Source organism: Rhynchophorus ferrugineus, unplaced genomic scaffold (assembly GCF_030347505.1).
Source record: "Rhynchophorus ferrugineus isolate W39M unplaced genomic scaffold, kcgeb_rfMv2 rfM3, whole genome shotgun sequence".
In the NCBI taxonomy this organism is placed as follows: domain Eukaryota; kingdom Metazoa; phylum Arthropoda; class Insecta; order Coleoptera; family Curculionidae; genus Rhynchophorus; species Rhynchophorus ferrugineus.
This window is the reverse complement of record NW_027472582.1, coordinates 46,092,753-46,108,538: the sequence shown is the minus strand read 5'-3', so window position 1 is coordinate 46,108,538 and position 15,786 is coordinate 46,092,753. Positions and strand designations below refer to the sequence as shown.

Genomic DNA, 15,786 nt, shown 5'->3' with positions numbered 1-15,786 from the left:
TAGAATTCGATTGGAAACTCTAGTATTACAAGTTATCTCTAAAGTGACTTATTTACCTTTACAATACACAGTGCCGTATTAGCTCATATACAAATTAAGCAATTGCTTAGGGTATCGTACGAGGAGCAAGTAAAAAATAGGGTTCCCACATTTTATCCGGATGTAAGGCATTTTTATTGCAATAAATAAGTATACCATCTGAAAGCTTGTGTTTTAAACTATTTTTCTACAGTCACCAGCGGTTTCTACGCATTTTTCCTGACGAGTTATCCACTTCTCGGGTCTTCTCTTCGACGAACTCCGCCGCTAGGCCGTCGATGAACTTGATGACCGCTTCCTTCACGTCTTCATCTTTACTGAATCGTTGACCACCCAAGTGTTACTTCAATTTCAGAAACAAGTGGAAATCGTTGGAAGTAAGATCAGGACTGTAGGAGGCATGATCAATCAATTTCCAGCCGAATTTGTCCAGTAGAGCGGTGGTCTGTCGAGAGACATGCGGGCGCGCATTGTCGTGGTGCAACCTAACGCCTTTGGTCAGTCTTCCTCTCCGGCCAGTCTTTCTCTTTTGAGTTTCGTCAACGTGTCGCAGTACCTGTCCGTTGCTATATTTATTATGGTCCCTTTAGGCATAAACTCGGTAAGCAAGACGCCTCCTCACCCCAAACACCGTAGCCGTCACTTTTCCTATGCGAACAGCGTCTACTTAAACTTCTTTGGTCTAGGCGATCCGGGATAGCCCATTATTTTGACTGTTCTTTTGTTTCCGGAATGACGTAGTGACATCACGTTTCATCTCCCGTAATAATAGAGTTCAAGAATTCTTCGGTATTTTTAAATGCTTAAATTAAATGCCCCCCGGCACACTTGACGCGATTGTCTTTGTGGATTTCTGAAAGCATGTGCGGGACCCACCGCGCACACAATATGCGATAACCAAGTTTTTCGTCTAAAAGACTCCCGAAGCATTACTCTCCGATCTTTGACGAGAATGCGCTCAGTCTTCGCCACGACTTCGTCGGATACCGATGGCTCCTTTGCTCGTCGTGGACGTCCATGCGTCCCTCGGAGAACCCCCTGCACCATTTGCGGACGTATTGGACGCTGATGCAAGCTTTACCAGAAACTTCCAACTGTCTATGAATTTCAATAGATTTAAGCTTCTTTGCAGGCAGTGTTACCAGATTTCGCCTAGCATCTTGCGCGGAAAGTGTACAGCGTTAGGAATCTTATTTTTTACTTGCCCCTTGTATATCAGGGAGCATCAAAAACAGCAGCAAAAAAATTTGCTAGCATATGGTATAACCATACTAGTAGTTCACTTATGGATGGGGGATAGGTGGATTACTTCAACATCATCAAACAGAACATCAAATAGTCTTAAACCGGGTCTGACAATACATAAACAAATATTAATAAATTCACAAATAACATACTAATTTAACATTGATGTTTTTATACTATTTTATAATAATGGCCTATTTTTTTCATTAGATGATATATTATTACGACATTGTTTTCAATATAATATATTCTAAATCAAATTTTAGTATTATTTCAAATATAAAAGGTTTAATTAATATATTTAAATTTACATATTAACCATTTTAACTAAGCCTGAATAAATTTTGTGTATTTCGAAATATTTAGGCACTTGCATTTATTTCAGTTACTTCAAGATTTTGTAACAACTCTAACAATTACATTTTTTAACTTTAAATTATATTTAAATTAACACTATTTTAATTGTGTTTTACTTTTAGGCCCGACTGAGACAACTGGATTCTCCAATGATGTGGTTAGCTGTTAACGAGGATTCGATCACACTCTTGGACCTAGCGACGATGCAACAACGTCAACGCTATCCTTACACCAATGTTCTCACATTTGGTGGATGCCAAGAAGATTTTATGCTAGTAGTGACTCAAAACGAACAACAGCACTCTCAGAAACTAATATTCTCCCTAAGTAAACCGAAAATTCTTGAACTTACGCTTCTTATCGCTGACTACATGAATTTATTAATCAACAACCCGGGTACGCCATTACTTGGTACGCTCAGCAGAGGCACTATGGTGTCCGTGAATCAATCGATGGTTAATCAGTCGATTATAAGTCAAACTCAGCCCGATATTTTGAAGTCTACGCCTGATCATGGCGTTCAAAGATCTGATTCGAAACGTCGAACCCATGTTGACTCCGGATTAGCGTGATATTCTGTAGAATACGTGAAGTGTAAGTGATTGTGATTGGAGTAAAATTTGTTATGATGAATGAATCGTCTAAACGCTAGCAAAACAATATTCTTTAAAGGTTACATACTTATATAATTTTCTTTTATTAGAAAACTTCATTAGCATTAAACTTAAACAATACTTTCATTCAGAAAATACTATTTTTTATATTAAATTTTGCTATCATAAAATAGACGATCCATTCATATGCCCTCTAAAGCCTATTTCTTGTGATTTTTTTATAATTATTTTAGCTTTATAGTGTCAGAACATAGGTCATAGATAAAAACAACCCGCCCTAATTGGATATCCTGTATATAAAGTAGCAATACTATATATTCAATTTTAACGGACGATTTCGGTATAGAATGATGAAAATGTAGATTATTTTATAGCCAAAGGCGATATATTTATTTCCACTTATTGAAATTATGGTTATTTTCTTTCTTGGCTACAATTACCATTATGATATTATGAGGCATACATAGCGTAAAACTTTTTTGATATATGTACAATATTATATATTTATACAGAACGAGGAAAGGTGTGAACTTTTTTAATTCAAACCTATGTATGGACAGTTATTACATGTAATTATATTGTGATACCTAAATATAACTGAACGCATTATCTAACACCTATTTATTTGCTGCAATACAGCATATTTTCTAGTCTACTGTTTTAGAAATGATACCCTCCCCTGAATCAGCGTGTATGTGTATGCGTGTGTGTAAGAATGTGTGGACAATAACTCATAAGCCAAGATATAAAAATGTGCTTTGGATGTTTATAGCCATAAACAGTAAAAGTCCCATGTATCGAAACACATTTTTATAAATCATCATGACGAATCAATAAGAACTGTAAAAGATTTTTTAGTTTTAGTAAAAAACTGTAAGTTTGTCATACAGACTACTGGTTGATCATTTTGGCTTGATAGTGAAATATAAGAACTGCATCTATACATGACCAAATTTATATGCCCTTAAGCATTTCATTATCAAGGTTAAGGTCAACCTGTACTTTTTACTCGATTACGTTTAAAAAAATCTCATGTCTACGATCTGCTGTTGTGCCCTTGTATGTTGTTCTTATTTCTTCAAGCTGATATAAACAGGAGTAGAGCCGAAGAGAATATTAACGATTACCATTATGTACCAATGTTTGATTTTTTATATGAAGTATTATTACCTTATTTATTAATATTGACGCAATTAATGTTAATTTATTTTAATAAATTTATCATCTTACTCTGACGTGTTTTATTGTTAAACTCTAAATTTTAAAAATAATGGGGGAAAATAAATTTGATTTATTAATGATTATCAAAGCGAATTTATTAATATACCAGGTATGTCAATAATTACTTTTCGGTTTTGTTACACATTTCATTGTCAGGTATGCAAAGTTATGATTTTAAAAAGGTCGTGTTATTTTACTAACATTAAAATCAAAACGAAACTTGTGTAGCTCCTCACGAGTAGTTTGTCAAAATAACAACGCTATTGATTTATGATTTTTTGAAACTGTCGAATTTTGCACACTATACAAATTCTAGTGGTTGTTCAGCACCTGAATTGCTTTCTTGTTTCTGTGATTTAGCAACCATATGTCATGTTTTAAGGCAAAATCTTGGATCACTTCCTATATCCATTTGTTTTCGAGGTCATCATGCAGCTCTTCGTTGGTTACATAGCGATAAGCATCGGTAATTAATCGTAGAGTCTTGTTTCGGCTGCGTTGGATTACTAGTTGGTGTGATGTTATACTGCAACCCCATATTTGTACACCATAGGTTCAAATTGGCTTTATGATTAACCGATAAACTAATCTCTTTGATTTTAGGTCAAGTTGAATATATCTTGTAGAATTTCTAACATGATGTTTCCAATTTAACCTACCATCGAGATGAATGCCAAGGTATGTAGCTGATTCTGCTTGAGTAATCGGACATCCGCCAAGTGATATCATTAAGTTTTTGTCATTTAGCAGCAACGCAACATTAAAATAAATAGATTTGGAGCTATTAAGCTGTATTTTCCATTCTCTAGTCCATTTGCAGTTCTTGTGAAATGCGACTTGTACCTTTCCTACAGCCTTAGACAGAGATACATCTTTTGCCATAACTGTATCATCGGCAGTGTTCCAAGTACAGTTTCGTTTGTTCTTGAGATATCAACAGTGTAGAGCAGATACAGGAGTAGTTCTAAAACACTACCCTGGGGAACTCCAACTGAAATAGGTTTGTGAAGAAGGGAGAAGTGTTTGGAATGCCCCTTTATGTAATAGTCTAAATTTTTTTTCTAAATCCAAACTGCAAATCTGGTATTTATATAAATAGTTTGATATATTTTAACAGCAGTTTCTTAAATAATTTTGATATCCCAGTTAGCAGCGAAATATTATTGCCGGTTTGTCAGCTTTTTACGTATAAGTATTTGAGCAACGGCTTTGCTGCTCAAAATCGTCTGTACTTTTGAGTCTTACGTTTAAAGTGATTTGTTCCCACATTATAAGTCTAAACGAGTACCCGTTAGTAAATTTATTAGAAGATTAGTTTATTTTTCAGGATTTTCGCAGGCATCTAGTATTAACAAAATTGGTGTATGGTCAGATGATAGTTCCCACAAACTCTCGATTTTTATTTAATTTAATGAGATGTCTTTCGATATGTAAAAATGTAGTAAGTCTGGCAGTTATAGCTCCTATATTTATTTCAGCGCCGGTCTTCTGGATGTTAACTATTGTAACTTCTATTTTGTCATTTTTATTCTCGTCTTTTTGGAAATACTGTATATTTTGTTTTATAATCAGTAACTTTTTCACCTCGAGCGGGGTCGCTGGAGTGTAGTGTCCAGTAGGTATCATAATCTCGTATTTTAAGGTATTTTTTTTAGAAGAAATCAATCTTTGATATAAGTCTATATCATAATGCATATAGATCTGTATGTTCTAAATATTACGCCATTACCATGAAAGAATCTTTTCCATTTTTGTATCTGATAATGAAAAATCAATACACTACTACAATTCAAAACAAAAAAACTGTATATAAAACTCAAGAGGCCAGCAAAATTGATATTGAAAAGGGACATCAAACTACCAATATCTGTCATTCATTCATTGTCTATTAGGAGGTCATATCCACATCTCCAGACTCCAAAGTTTAATAAAAATATAATATTTTAGTACAATATAAAGCAATATTTTATTTTATATTATATCTTACTACTAAAAAAATTATTAGCAAATAAATGATATGCTTGTAAACTGGGGTATCGAATTGCAGAAGTTTGTAGTGGCGATATAATTTTAATAGTCTACACAAGGATTTGAATTTGCAGTATTGCCAGTTCATATATTTGAGTAATATAATATAGATACAATAAATTCGAAGATTATACAATAGTTTGAAGATTATATTATATGTTCTCGAGAAAATAAAACAATCTGTGATAAGATAAAAAATATAGCTTATTTATCAATATATAAAAACATAAGCATCCATTTATCTTTACAATTACTCCTTAATATATCTAAGTAGTGGCAAATTCTAGATGGTTTCAGCCTAAAAGCATCGCATTCCCTCTCTTAATTCATTCAATACAAGCAAGGAATGCAATCCAAACCCATATTCAAATGCATTAAGTCCGTGTATAGACTCTATTCGTCTACAATCATAGCTATATTCTTTTAAGCTGTCATATTGTCCTTCATTCATTATGATTAACATTCTCAAAATAGAAAGAGATACAAAATAGCAGCAAAAAATATAACAAAAACTATACAAGAGATCACATGGTATGCAACATCTAAAGAGGAAAACAAGAGAAAATTCAACAAGGCAACAAAAGAGCTGAAAGAGCTAATAAATAATGAACAAAATCAAGGAATTCAAAACTATTTAGAAAACGCCAACTGATGCAATGGAATATTTTTTTCTGGAAAGTAACAAAAAAGAATAAAAAACCTCAACAACATAATCCACCCATTAAAATTGATAATACCTAGGCTAGGAATAAAAAAGATAAAGCGGAAGTGGCTCAAATCATTATGATTCTTCAACCTGGGAAAAAATCAGAAGACGTCTCCTCTTATCGTCCTATAAGCCTGTTACCTGTGATCCCAAGCGTTTCATTTTCAGAGAAGATTCAACATTCAGAAATTCAGATTCAACATTCAAAATAATCTCAGAAAGAGAAACATTATTCCAAACCATCAATTTGGCTTCCGTAATAAACACGGGATAAATAAACAAATACATAGACTAGTCAACCAATTTAACAAAAACTTAAACGATAAAAAATATTGCTCCGCTGCATTTCTCGGCATATCTCAGGCCTTCGACAAGGTGTGGCACACTAGACTCCATGTTAAATTGAAAAAGCTTTTGCCCCATATGCACCTTCAACTGCTGAAATCATTCCTCACAGATAGACATTTTATTGTTTAACAGGGTGACGAATACACCGACCTACACCCAATATATTCGGGTGCTCCGCAGGGCAGTGTTCAGTGACAAATAGACTCAGAGTCAGATTTAATAATCTCTAAGATAAGTTATAATAAGTTAGGATATACTTTAAAATAAGTTAAAATAGTATCTAGAATAATATTTAGATTATAAGTAGCATAGCAGATCACTTAATGAACTTGTTTATCTATGCTTCAACACTCGCCGCGTTAATTTTATGCTTTCTACCTATGGTTTGCTTATTGAATGTTATTATAAATAAGCAAGCGAATACATCTAGTCCTTCCAAATTGCCACTGCTTAAATTATCTTGGATTTCATCCAGTAGAGCACCCGTTGAATATACACCGTATGCATCATAACCCCGTATTTTAATGTATTTTTTTGAGTCTTCGATATGAGAGCTACATCTATGTTATTTGTCTTTAGAAATAGTTCTAATAATTTTTAAGAACGAATTAATCATTTTTGTTTTTCTTTAACTGGTTTTGGGGCTTTCATAATTTTTTTAGCCTGTTTGCCAAGTGACCGAAACTTTGTCGAATTTCAGTTTCAAATCACTGATCAATTTCATCATGTCGACGATGGCTGCCTCGTTTGTTATAGTTTCCTGCTTTTTACGGTAATTTGTTTATCTTAATTAATTACATTTTTTGCCAGTGGATTTGCTGTTTCTTTTAGTATTTTAATATCAATGGCAGATGACTTTGTAGAGTTTTGAGTTTTATCGAGATGTCTTAACCGTTGTACAGCTGTAATTTTAGTTGGCTGAAATTCTCTTATTGTTTTCTGATGCGCTACACATCCTTTATAGCTGACACGGTGTCTTTTTGCGTTGCATAATGCACATGTTGCTACGCTATTGCGTTGCTTTCTACATTGATTAGTGTGATGTTTACCAGCATACTTCACACATCTAGGTTCCTTACTGCATAAATTTTTAGTATGCCCAAGCTATTGATAGTTTATGCAGTGGAGAATACTATTATTTTTCCAGGCCCACCATCGTAAAACACGTTTTTTTGGCGAAATTGGATTTTTATTCAACATAATTCACTTCAAGTGTGATACACTGATTATAGCGACTCTCCAACTTTTCGATACTATTTTTGTAGTATGATTTGTCCTTTGCTTCAAAATAGGGCTCAATTTCGGCGATTACCATCTTCATTCGACAAAAATTTCTTCCCAGCGAGCATTCTTTTGAGATCTGAGAACAGGAAATAATCGCTGGGGGCCGGATCTGGAGAATACGGTGGATGAGGAAGCAATTCGAAGCCCAATTTATGGATTTTTGCCATCATTTTCACTAACTTGTGACACGGTGCATTGTCTTGGTGAAGCACCACTTTCTTTTTCTTCAAATGCGGCCGTTTTTCGGAGATTTCGGCCTTCAAACGGTCCAATAGCGCTAGATAATAGTCGCTGGTAATGGTCCTTCCTTTTACAAGGTAGTCAATGAAAATTATTCCAACCGCATCCCAAAATACAGACGCCATAAACTTGCCAGCCGACTGTTTCGTTTTCCCACGCTTTTGAGCGGGTTCATCGTATGCAGTCCACTCGGATGATGGTCGATTGGACTTCGGAGTGATATGATAGACCCATGTTTCATCCATTGTCACATATCCACGCAAAAACTTGGGTTTATTACGCTTGATCATCTTCAAACACTTCTCCGAATCATCAACTCGTCGTTGTTTTTGGTCAAAAGGGAGCTCGCGTGGCACCCACTTTACACAGAGCTTTCTCATACCCAAATATGTGTGAATGCTATGATATACACGTGCAGTGGATATCTTTAGAATATCTGTTATTTCATTCAATTTCAATTTATGGTCATTCCAAATTATTTTGTGGATATTTTTAATGTTTCCGTCGGTAACATCCTCTTTTGGGTGTGCACTGCATTCACCGTCTTCGGTGCTCATTTCACCACGTCTAAACCTAGCATGATCCATGATGGTTGATTTTCTTGGGCCAGTGTTCAGAAACTCGGAATCAAGCCAAGTTTTTGCGTCAACTGGCATTTTTCCATTCAAAAATTAATATTTTATCAACTCGTTAAATTCATTTTTATCCATTTTTTTTTGACAATAACAAAAATTGCTTCACTCAAAATGCTATAATCATAGAGTAATAGAGATGTAACTCAATAGGGGACTCTGGCGCAAAGTTTTGCTTTGCCCAACATCCAGAGGGCGCCATAATTGCCCTTTCAAGTTATTTGATTGGTCAATTTAAATCTCCATTATAGGCACCTGTAAGAGAGACATTTTACTATGAAGACATTTGATTGGCTCATTAGTAACATTTGGCACGTGATAGCCTTGGCGTCATATTTAATTGGCCAATGAAATTTAAATAAAAACAATGTTTTTCAGAAATAAATTTATTAAATATAAATAAATATATCTGTAAAATATCAATATATATAATAAATGTAATAAACTTTAAATTTAAGTTTACTTAAAGTTTGGTACATTGCAAATAAAAATTCTCTTCCGTCTTTTTCCTTTTTCATATTTGTTTAGTGTCATCAATTTAATAGGGTTTATCAGACGTGGCAAAATCGCTAAATAAAATAAAAGAGATAGCTCAAAGACCTACTGACAGTATTTTATGTCATCCCTGGTTATTATAGAATATAAATATTTAGAGCCCTCATGTTTATCCTCTTCACAATTATCTAAAGGGCAATGATATGAAAAAATTAATTTATGTTCAGCGCTTCAAATGATTTCTAAAACATACTAGCCGAGGATGTATATTCCTGAATCCATGAGCTAGACCCGAAACAAACTATCTTGGTTAAGTAGCCTTAAGCAAATATATTTATTTGAATAATTACACACAATCGGTTTGAGATTTTAAACATTATCAACCATTTTTTAATGAGAGCCAAATACTTCTTCGAACGAAAACGATTCTGCATTTCTTTACTATCTGTACATCCGGGTATACAACACTTCAATTCACTTTACTTTTTGTACTACCGACTTATATATACTAATGAACTAATAATTTAATCTCCGAACGCACTATTCCATATGTAAGCCATACTGAAAATTGCGCTCAAAATAAATAAACAACAAAGGTACCATAGAAACGAGGTCAGCCAATCAGATCCCCTCGGGGCTTATAGCGTAGCGATTAAAAAAACTAATTCACAGACTAATGATCCGACAGCTGTCAAATTTATACACGCATCTTTTGAGGGTTAGGGTCATTATGTCATTATTTGACAGAGCTTTGAACTGCACTGAGTTCGTCCCCTCCTTTTATCTGTGTTCTGCATTGATTAAAATTATCAATATTGTTTACCTTAACCAGGGGAGGCAGAGGAATTTTATCTTCTTGCATCTTTTTCTTCTGACGTTCTGTGTGATAATTTCTTACTAGCGGAGGTGTCATTTCGAATTCTTCATTTCTGTCCATTCGGGTTGTTCGCTTACCTCTTGTTCTAGTTGGTCCTCGTCGGTGAAATACTCTTCTCTTAATTTTCTTGGTGTCTCCACGATATTTTGTGACGGACCTTGTCTAAGCGATGGTAGAACAAGCAACAAGTATACAAGTTCACTAATTATTTCTAACAGTTTCTGGTTTAATCTTTGTAATACTTAATTACTACTGTCGATTGGTACAGTTTATCTATAATTTGCTATTCAATCTATTTTTGAATAAATTAAACACCAAGCTAGAGAGGTAAATAATTATTTATTGAACAACATAAACATATAATCACGCATTTTCATTAACATTATACTGGAATAAATAACTCTCCAACTACAAGCAAACAATTGTTACATAGACAGTTTGTTTTCGTAAGGAGTCATGTAAGAATCGAGAAATGTACACTGAACGACGCCAATGCGCACAGATCCGTCGCGCTGGCATGCGTAAGTCGAGAACGCAACGAAATCTTATTTGAAGGAAGGAAATGTGAAAAGTTGTTGGCCAACGTTAATTTTTTCCAGATTGCCTTCCGTCTTTTTCCATCGTAAAGCAATGATTTCGGTGCGTTTTCCGTGCTTTTAGTTCGCATGCTTCAGATATGCGACTCACCTGTGCGTGGATTGGTAGGCACAATGTCACGCCCCTAGACTCACCTACTAAAAACTAGACAGCAGCCTACCAGGGCCACATTGTTATCCTGCAAAAAAATCAACAACAAACATAAAAAACTTCCATTACCTTTTCAAGCATTGGAATAAGGAAATCGCGAGATAATATATATTCCTTAAAGCTACAACACACAACACCTAGAATTATAAAGAACAACCTTTTTTTTATTATGTATAAGCTTTTTTCTTTTTTACTTTTTTTACCCTTTAATAATAAATAGATAAACGATCAAGCTTTACATTGCAAAGAGCTGCATAAACATTTTTTACAATGTGAGATATCCTCATTACTCTACAAAGACATATTTTGTTTATACCCTAAAATTTAATTTATCGCGAATTAACTAACTGGTGAATAATTCCTAGTTCCTTTTGTTCCGCAACAGTTCAGACCTTAAAGGTAGAACTTAATATATGATGAATGAACTGCAATTATTCACCAATGCTCTAACACGACTCTAAATGACATACATTTAATGAAGTGGAAGGTAAGAAGCTGTGATGGGACTAAACATACACCGATTTTCTTTCAAAGTTAAAGATAATTAAATATATACTAATTTAATTCTATAGGGAGTAAGAACATTATGTCATTTTCTAGACATCCACTACCATTTTCTTGTGGATGTCAGTATTTCCAACCACATTACAAAATTCCTCAAATGAGATTTTTCCATCCTCATCTTTGTCAGCAAAGAGAATTGTTTTGTCAACAATCTGTTGCAGTTGAGTATCCTTCAAATTATTTCCAACCATCATCTTTAACACCTACAATTAGACAAAATATGAAAATAAATATATATGAAATATAAACTACAAAACAACCTGAAACAATTCTCCATTGGATATATATCCATCATTGTCCATATCATATATGCGAAAAGCAAATCTTAATTTGGATAGTTTATCACCTTTCACGCTAAACTGGGATACACCTTGTATAAATTCTGTAACACATAGGAATATAAAATTTGTGACATCTAAAAACTATAAAATTATGTTACCTTTAAAGTCAACTTCACCATTACCATCAGCATCAAATATGTCAATAACACGTTGTACCAATGGATTTTGTTGTAGTTCTGGCAAAGACATAAATTCATCAATGCTCAGAGCCCCTGAATTATCCAAGTCTAGTTTTCTAAAGCGTTTTCCTAGACGTCGAATTTCATCAGCATCAACTAATTAATACAAATTAGTATAAATAATTAAAATAATATAAATAATGCAATAAAATTCATATACCTATATATAAATATATATATATATATATATATATATATATATATATATATATATATATATATATATATATATATAATAAATATTAATAATTTTACTTACAGTTAGAGCACAGCTCCATGGGTAGGGAACTTTCGTTACCCTACAAAAAAGAATATTTAAGTTAAAAAACTAATCTCCATATTATAAAAGCAATAAATGTAAGAAATGGGCCTGCCCTAAAGTCACAATGCCAAAATTTGACCAGACCGAAGATAAACAATACTATAAATACTAACTTAAAAGTTCTTAATGCTTTAAAATATTATTTTAAGAGATATTTACCATGGCTAGAGCCTTTTATTCTTGTTTTTATTGACAAAATAATTTAATCAGCCTCACTACTTCAATTAAATGTCAAATTTTACCAAAAAACAGCCATTCCTTGTTGCCAATTTTAAAAAATGGAAAAATATATAAAGGTTATAACTAGACAAAACCATTTATATATTTTTACTACAACTGAGAAATAAATCCAGTTTGTAGAAATAATATAATTTATGCAAATAAGCACCAATTGACAGACTTATTTTTAGCTATTTTGAAATATAAAATATAGGTATTATTATTTTCTGCTACGAAAACTATCAACTGGCAATACCGCAAAAACATAATCGAAATATTTCAAGGTCAATTTATTGACGGGCACAATATACAGATTACTGTATGTTAGCTGTATAGTAACTCTTGAAATAAATTTTTCAATTATATCCCGGTCTTTATTAGAATATCATTATGTTAATATAAAATTAGTAGTAATATTGCTTACATCTTGTATTAATTCTTATATATTAATATATAAGTTCATTTAAAAAATGTCAGGCTGTTAAATGTCATTTTTGCTTCTTATCTAAAAACAAACGACAATGAACCTTAATTTTTGTTAATATATAAAAATTAAAATTTAAAGTTTTTTTAAAAGAAACTACCAATAAATGTTATTGAATATATGAAATTATTTCATGTTTAAACATACAAGGTGTATTTTTGTTTTAAACAATTTTTGCTTGAATTTGACTTTAGTTAAAAATTACTCAAGTATGTTAAATAATGGTGGTGCGACTGGTGTCTGGCAAATTCACTCCAATATTAGAGGTGGTTTGCGAAGATCAACAAGCGTAGAAACTTTAAATTCAGCAGAGTTGTGTCGTTACCAGACAGATGGATTACATTACTGTCAGAGTAATATGGTAAATTATGAGCCATATTTTTATAATACTGGGGTAAATTATTACAATTATTTGCCCGATTTTAATAATCAAGTATACCAATTACCACAGTATAATATGTCGCACAATCAACAAGGTATCTTTTATAATGGAGGGCAAATGAATAATTGTGTACAAAGTAATTATTGTCAAAGAAGAAATTATATAAAAAGAAGCAATAGTGCTGATAGTATTACTAGGAACCATAATGTACACTCAAAAGGCGAGTTTCTGCTTAAGTAAATTATATATATATATATATATATATATATATATATATATATATATATATATATATATATATATATATATATATATTATATAAGTTTTGTTAAATGTTTTAATCCTTCTATTGTATATTTTATCTTATCTTCTACGCACTAATATTATAACTTTCTCTATGTTATTGTAATGTTAACAAGTTAAACGAGTGGGTGAACAACAAAATGGGAAATGCTTGGGGTGCGGTTTAATTTTAATATTTTCTTATTTAATAATTTTTTTTTGTAGTATTGAATGTGCTATCACAAAGAGTTTGGGAACAAGTTGCTGAAAACCAATCAAATCAAGCATCACACACTGGTGTTGTATTCAGATTAATGTCTTACAATGTATTAGCACAGGATTTATTGGAAGGACATCCATATTTGTATAAGTATCATAATCCTGGGTCGCTGAAATGGAGAACTAGGTGGAGCAACTTATTTCAAGAAATATGTAGTACATTGCCTGATGTAATGAAATTCATTTATAGTAAATTTCTTAATTACATTATTAATTGTGTAATTTTTAGATCATGTGTTTACAAGAAGTACAAGAATCCCATTTGTCAGAATATTACAGTAAATTTGAGGGATTAGGTAAGAGCATTTACACATTTACTTTTCGTATTAATGTGGTTTAAACATCTTTAATTATGAAGGATACAAGGGTTTATTTAAAAAAAGAACTGGTTTTCGTACTGATGGTTGTGCCATATATTATCAAACAAAGAAATTTAATTTGGTGGAATATGAAACAGTAGAGTTTTTCCAGCCCAATGTTGATGTTCTAAACAGAGATAATGTGGCTATAGTTGCTAAGTTTAACCCGAGGAGTCATCCAAAAAAAGAATTTATTGTAGCGACGACACACTTGTTGTATAACATAAAAAGACAAGATGTGCGTCTGGCCCAAACACAACTATTGCTGACAGAAATAGAAAGGTTGAGTTTTGTGAAAAAAGTTGGGTGAGTAATGAGAATATATAAAAAGTTTTGTAACAAAAATGTGAATTGAAAAAATTGCAGAGATATTGATGAATATCTTCCCATAATAATTACAGGCGATTTTAACTCGACAGTAGACTCTGCAGTATATCGTTTTATAACTGAGGGTGTCTTTAAATATACACATTTATCGGCAAGGTGCTTGGATGACTCAAATAGGAATTGTCATGGAAATATCTTAATTCCGTCCAAATTGGAAGTAACAGGTATTTTGAAACCTTATTTTTTATCATGTACAGTTAGTATTAATTGTGCTATAATTTTTATATTATTAAGATGTCTTCCTAATTTTGTTTGCAGATAAATGTCAGCATGCTGCTTTAATTCAACAAAGAAATAAGAATCAGTTAGTATCCAGGTTAGATGAAGCTTGTCTTATTAAATTACACAATAGCGAGAAGTGCGTCAAGAAAGTTAATACTGAAGTAGTACAAAACCCTGAATTATTTTGTTCTGGCACTATATCGCATTTGTTTACTTTCAAATCAGTTTATAATCACGGATCACTAAACAATCAGGAAGCAACTACATATCATGACAAATGGTTAACCGTAGATTTTATATTTTACAGGTGAGGTGTTATTGAAATTATGATTTGTGCCGTTACAATTTATCAATTTTAGCGGTAAGAAAGTAGGGCGGAAACAGAAAGATGATCATGGCTTGCAGTTAATTTCTCGATACCGTCTACCGAGACAAAATGAACTCGGTAACATGAAAATTCCGAATAATATACTGGGTTCAGATCATTTATGTTTGATGGCCATTTTTAAACTAGTGGTTTAAACAGCTCATAACAACCGAAGTGACCAGACCTGAATAAATTATTTTATTCATAGTTTTATTATTAAAATATATTGTATATAAAAACTCTTGAGTTATAATAAATTTATTAAGAAAAAAGATGTGTCTAGAAATCAAATCTATTCTATTCATGAAGCTTGCCTGGGACTATTAATTTTAATAGCTATTTGCCATTTTGGTCTTGAGATGGCGCTATTGTAGTGCGTTCAATAATTGACGTCTAGATGGCGCTTTCTAGCAATGTAAGAAAATATTTATAATGGAATCTATATGATATGGTTTTGGTTTCCTACCCGAGTTTAGTTTATTTTTGCAAATTGACCTTATATTTCTTATTCTTATATTACAAAATGCATTAAGCCTAGCTAAAAGTTTAATTTAGCTTAATATAAT

General features: G+C 32.5%; 3 protein-coding genes across 25 annotated transcripts in view; 2 read left to right on the top strand and 1 right to left on the bottom strand.

Annotated features, from left to right (window-relative positions):
- LOC143194396 (uncharacterized protein CG43867) overlaps nt 1-3,485 on the top strand; it is a 510,718-nt gene extending 507,233 nt beyond the window's left edge. For all 19 annotated transcript variants that reach the window (XM_076401131.1, XM_076401127.1, XM_076401129.1 and 16 more), the window contains one exon: nt 1,764-3,485. In XM_076401131.1, the coding sequence (XP_076257246.1) occupies nt 1,764-2,213 (450 nt within the window). In that variant the 3' untranslated portion in view covers nt 2,214-3,485. The remainder of the gene's footprint in view (nt 1-1,763) is intronic.
- A 6,921-nt stretch (nt 3,486-10,406) lies between these two features.
- On the bottom strand, nt 10,407-12,521 carry LOC143194395 (calcineurin subunit B type 2). Its single transcript, XM_076401122.1, has 5 exons — nt 12,399-12,521; nt 12,177-12,216; nt 11,837-12,013; nt 11,658-11,779; nt 10,407-11,600 (listed from the first exon to the last, which is right to left on the bottom strand). Exons 1-5 carry the CDS (start codon nt 12,399-12,401, stop codon nt 11,430-11,432), a joined length of 513 nt encoding a protein of 170 aa, XP_076257237.1. The 5' UTR covers nt 12,402-12,521; the 3' UTR covers nt 10,407-11,429.
- A 435-nt stretch (nt 12,522-12,956) lies between these two features.
- On the top strand, nt 12,957-15,490 carry angel (protein). Of its 5 annotated transcripts, XM_076401118.1 has the most exons (8): nt 12,963-13,336; nt 13,394-13,544; nt 13,832-14,055; nt 14,115-14,181; nt 14,244-14,550; nt 14,611-14,795; nt 14,890-15,160; nt 15,213-15,490. In XM_076401118.1, the coding sequence occupies exons 1-8, from the start codon at nt 13,076-13,078 to the stop codon at nt 15,373-15,375; spliced, it is 1,629 nt and encodes a 542-aa protein (XP_076257233.1). In that variant the 5' UTR covers nt 12,963-13,075; the 3' UTR covers nt 15,376-15,490. The 5 variants fall into 5 exon arrangements, with proteins under 5 accessions (XP_076257236.1, XP_076257233.1, XP_076257232.1 ...); XM_076401117.1 differs by having other exon boundaries at nt 12,965-13,544; nt 15,213-15,489; XM_076401120.1 differs by lacking the exon at nt 13,394-13,544 and having other exon boundaries at nt 13,181-13,303; nt 15,213-15,487.
- The last annotated feature ends 296 nt before the right edge of the window (nt 15,491-15,786 follow it).

What these genes read in the sequence shown, in the direction of transcription:
- LOC143194395 (XM_076401122.1), bottom strand. An exon ending in CATGGAGCTGTGCTCTAACT is followed by an intron (nt 12,014 to 12,176) that starts GTAAGTAAAATT and finishes TGTATTAATTAG; the next exon opens with TTGATGCTGATGAAATTCGA. An exon ending in TGGTGAAGTTGACTTTAAAG is followed by an intron (nt 11,780 to 11,836) that starts GTAACATAATTT and finishes TATGTGTTACAG; the next exon opens with AATTTATACAAGGTGTATCC.
- angel (XM_076401117.1), top strand. Translation starts at nt 13,076, where the DNA reads ATGTTTAAACATACAAGGTGTATTTTTGTTTTAAACAATTTTTGCTTG. An exon ending in CCATAATGTACACTCAAAAG is followed by an intron (nt 13,545 to 13,831) that starts GCGAGTTTCTGC and finishes TTTTTTTTGTAG; the next exon opens with TATTGAATGTGCTATCACAA. An exon ending in CAGTAAATTTGAGGGATTAG is followed by an intron (nt 14,182 to 14,243) that starts GTAAGAGCATTT and finishes TTAATTATGAAG; the next exon opens with GATACAAGGGTTTATTTAAA.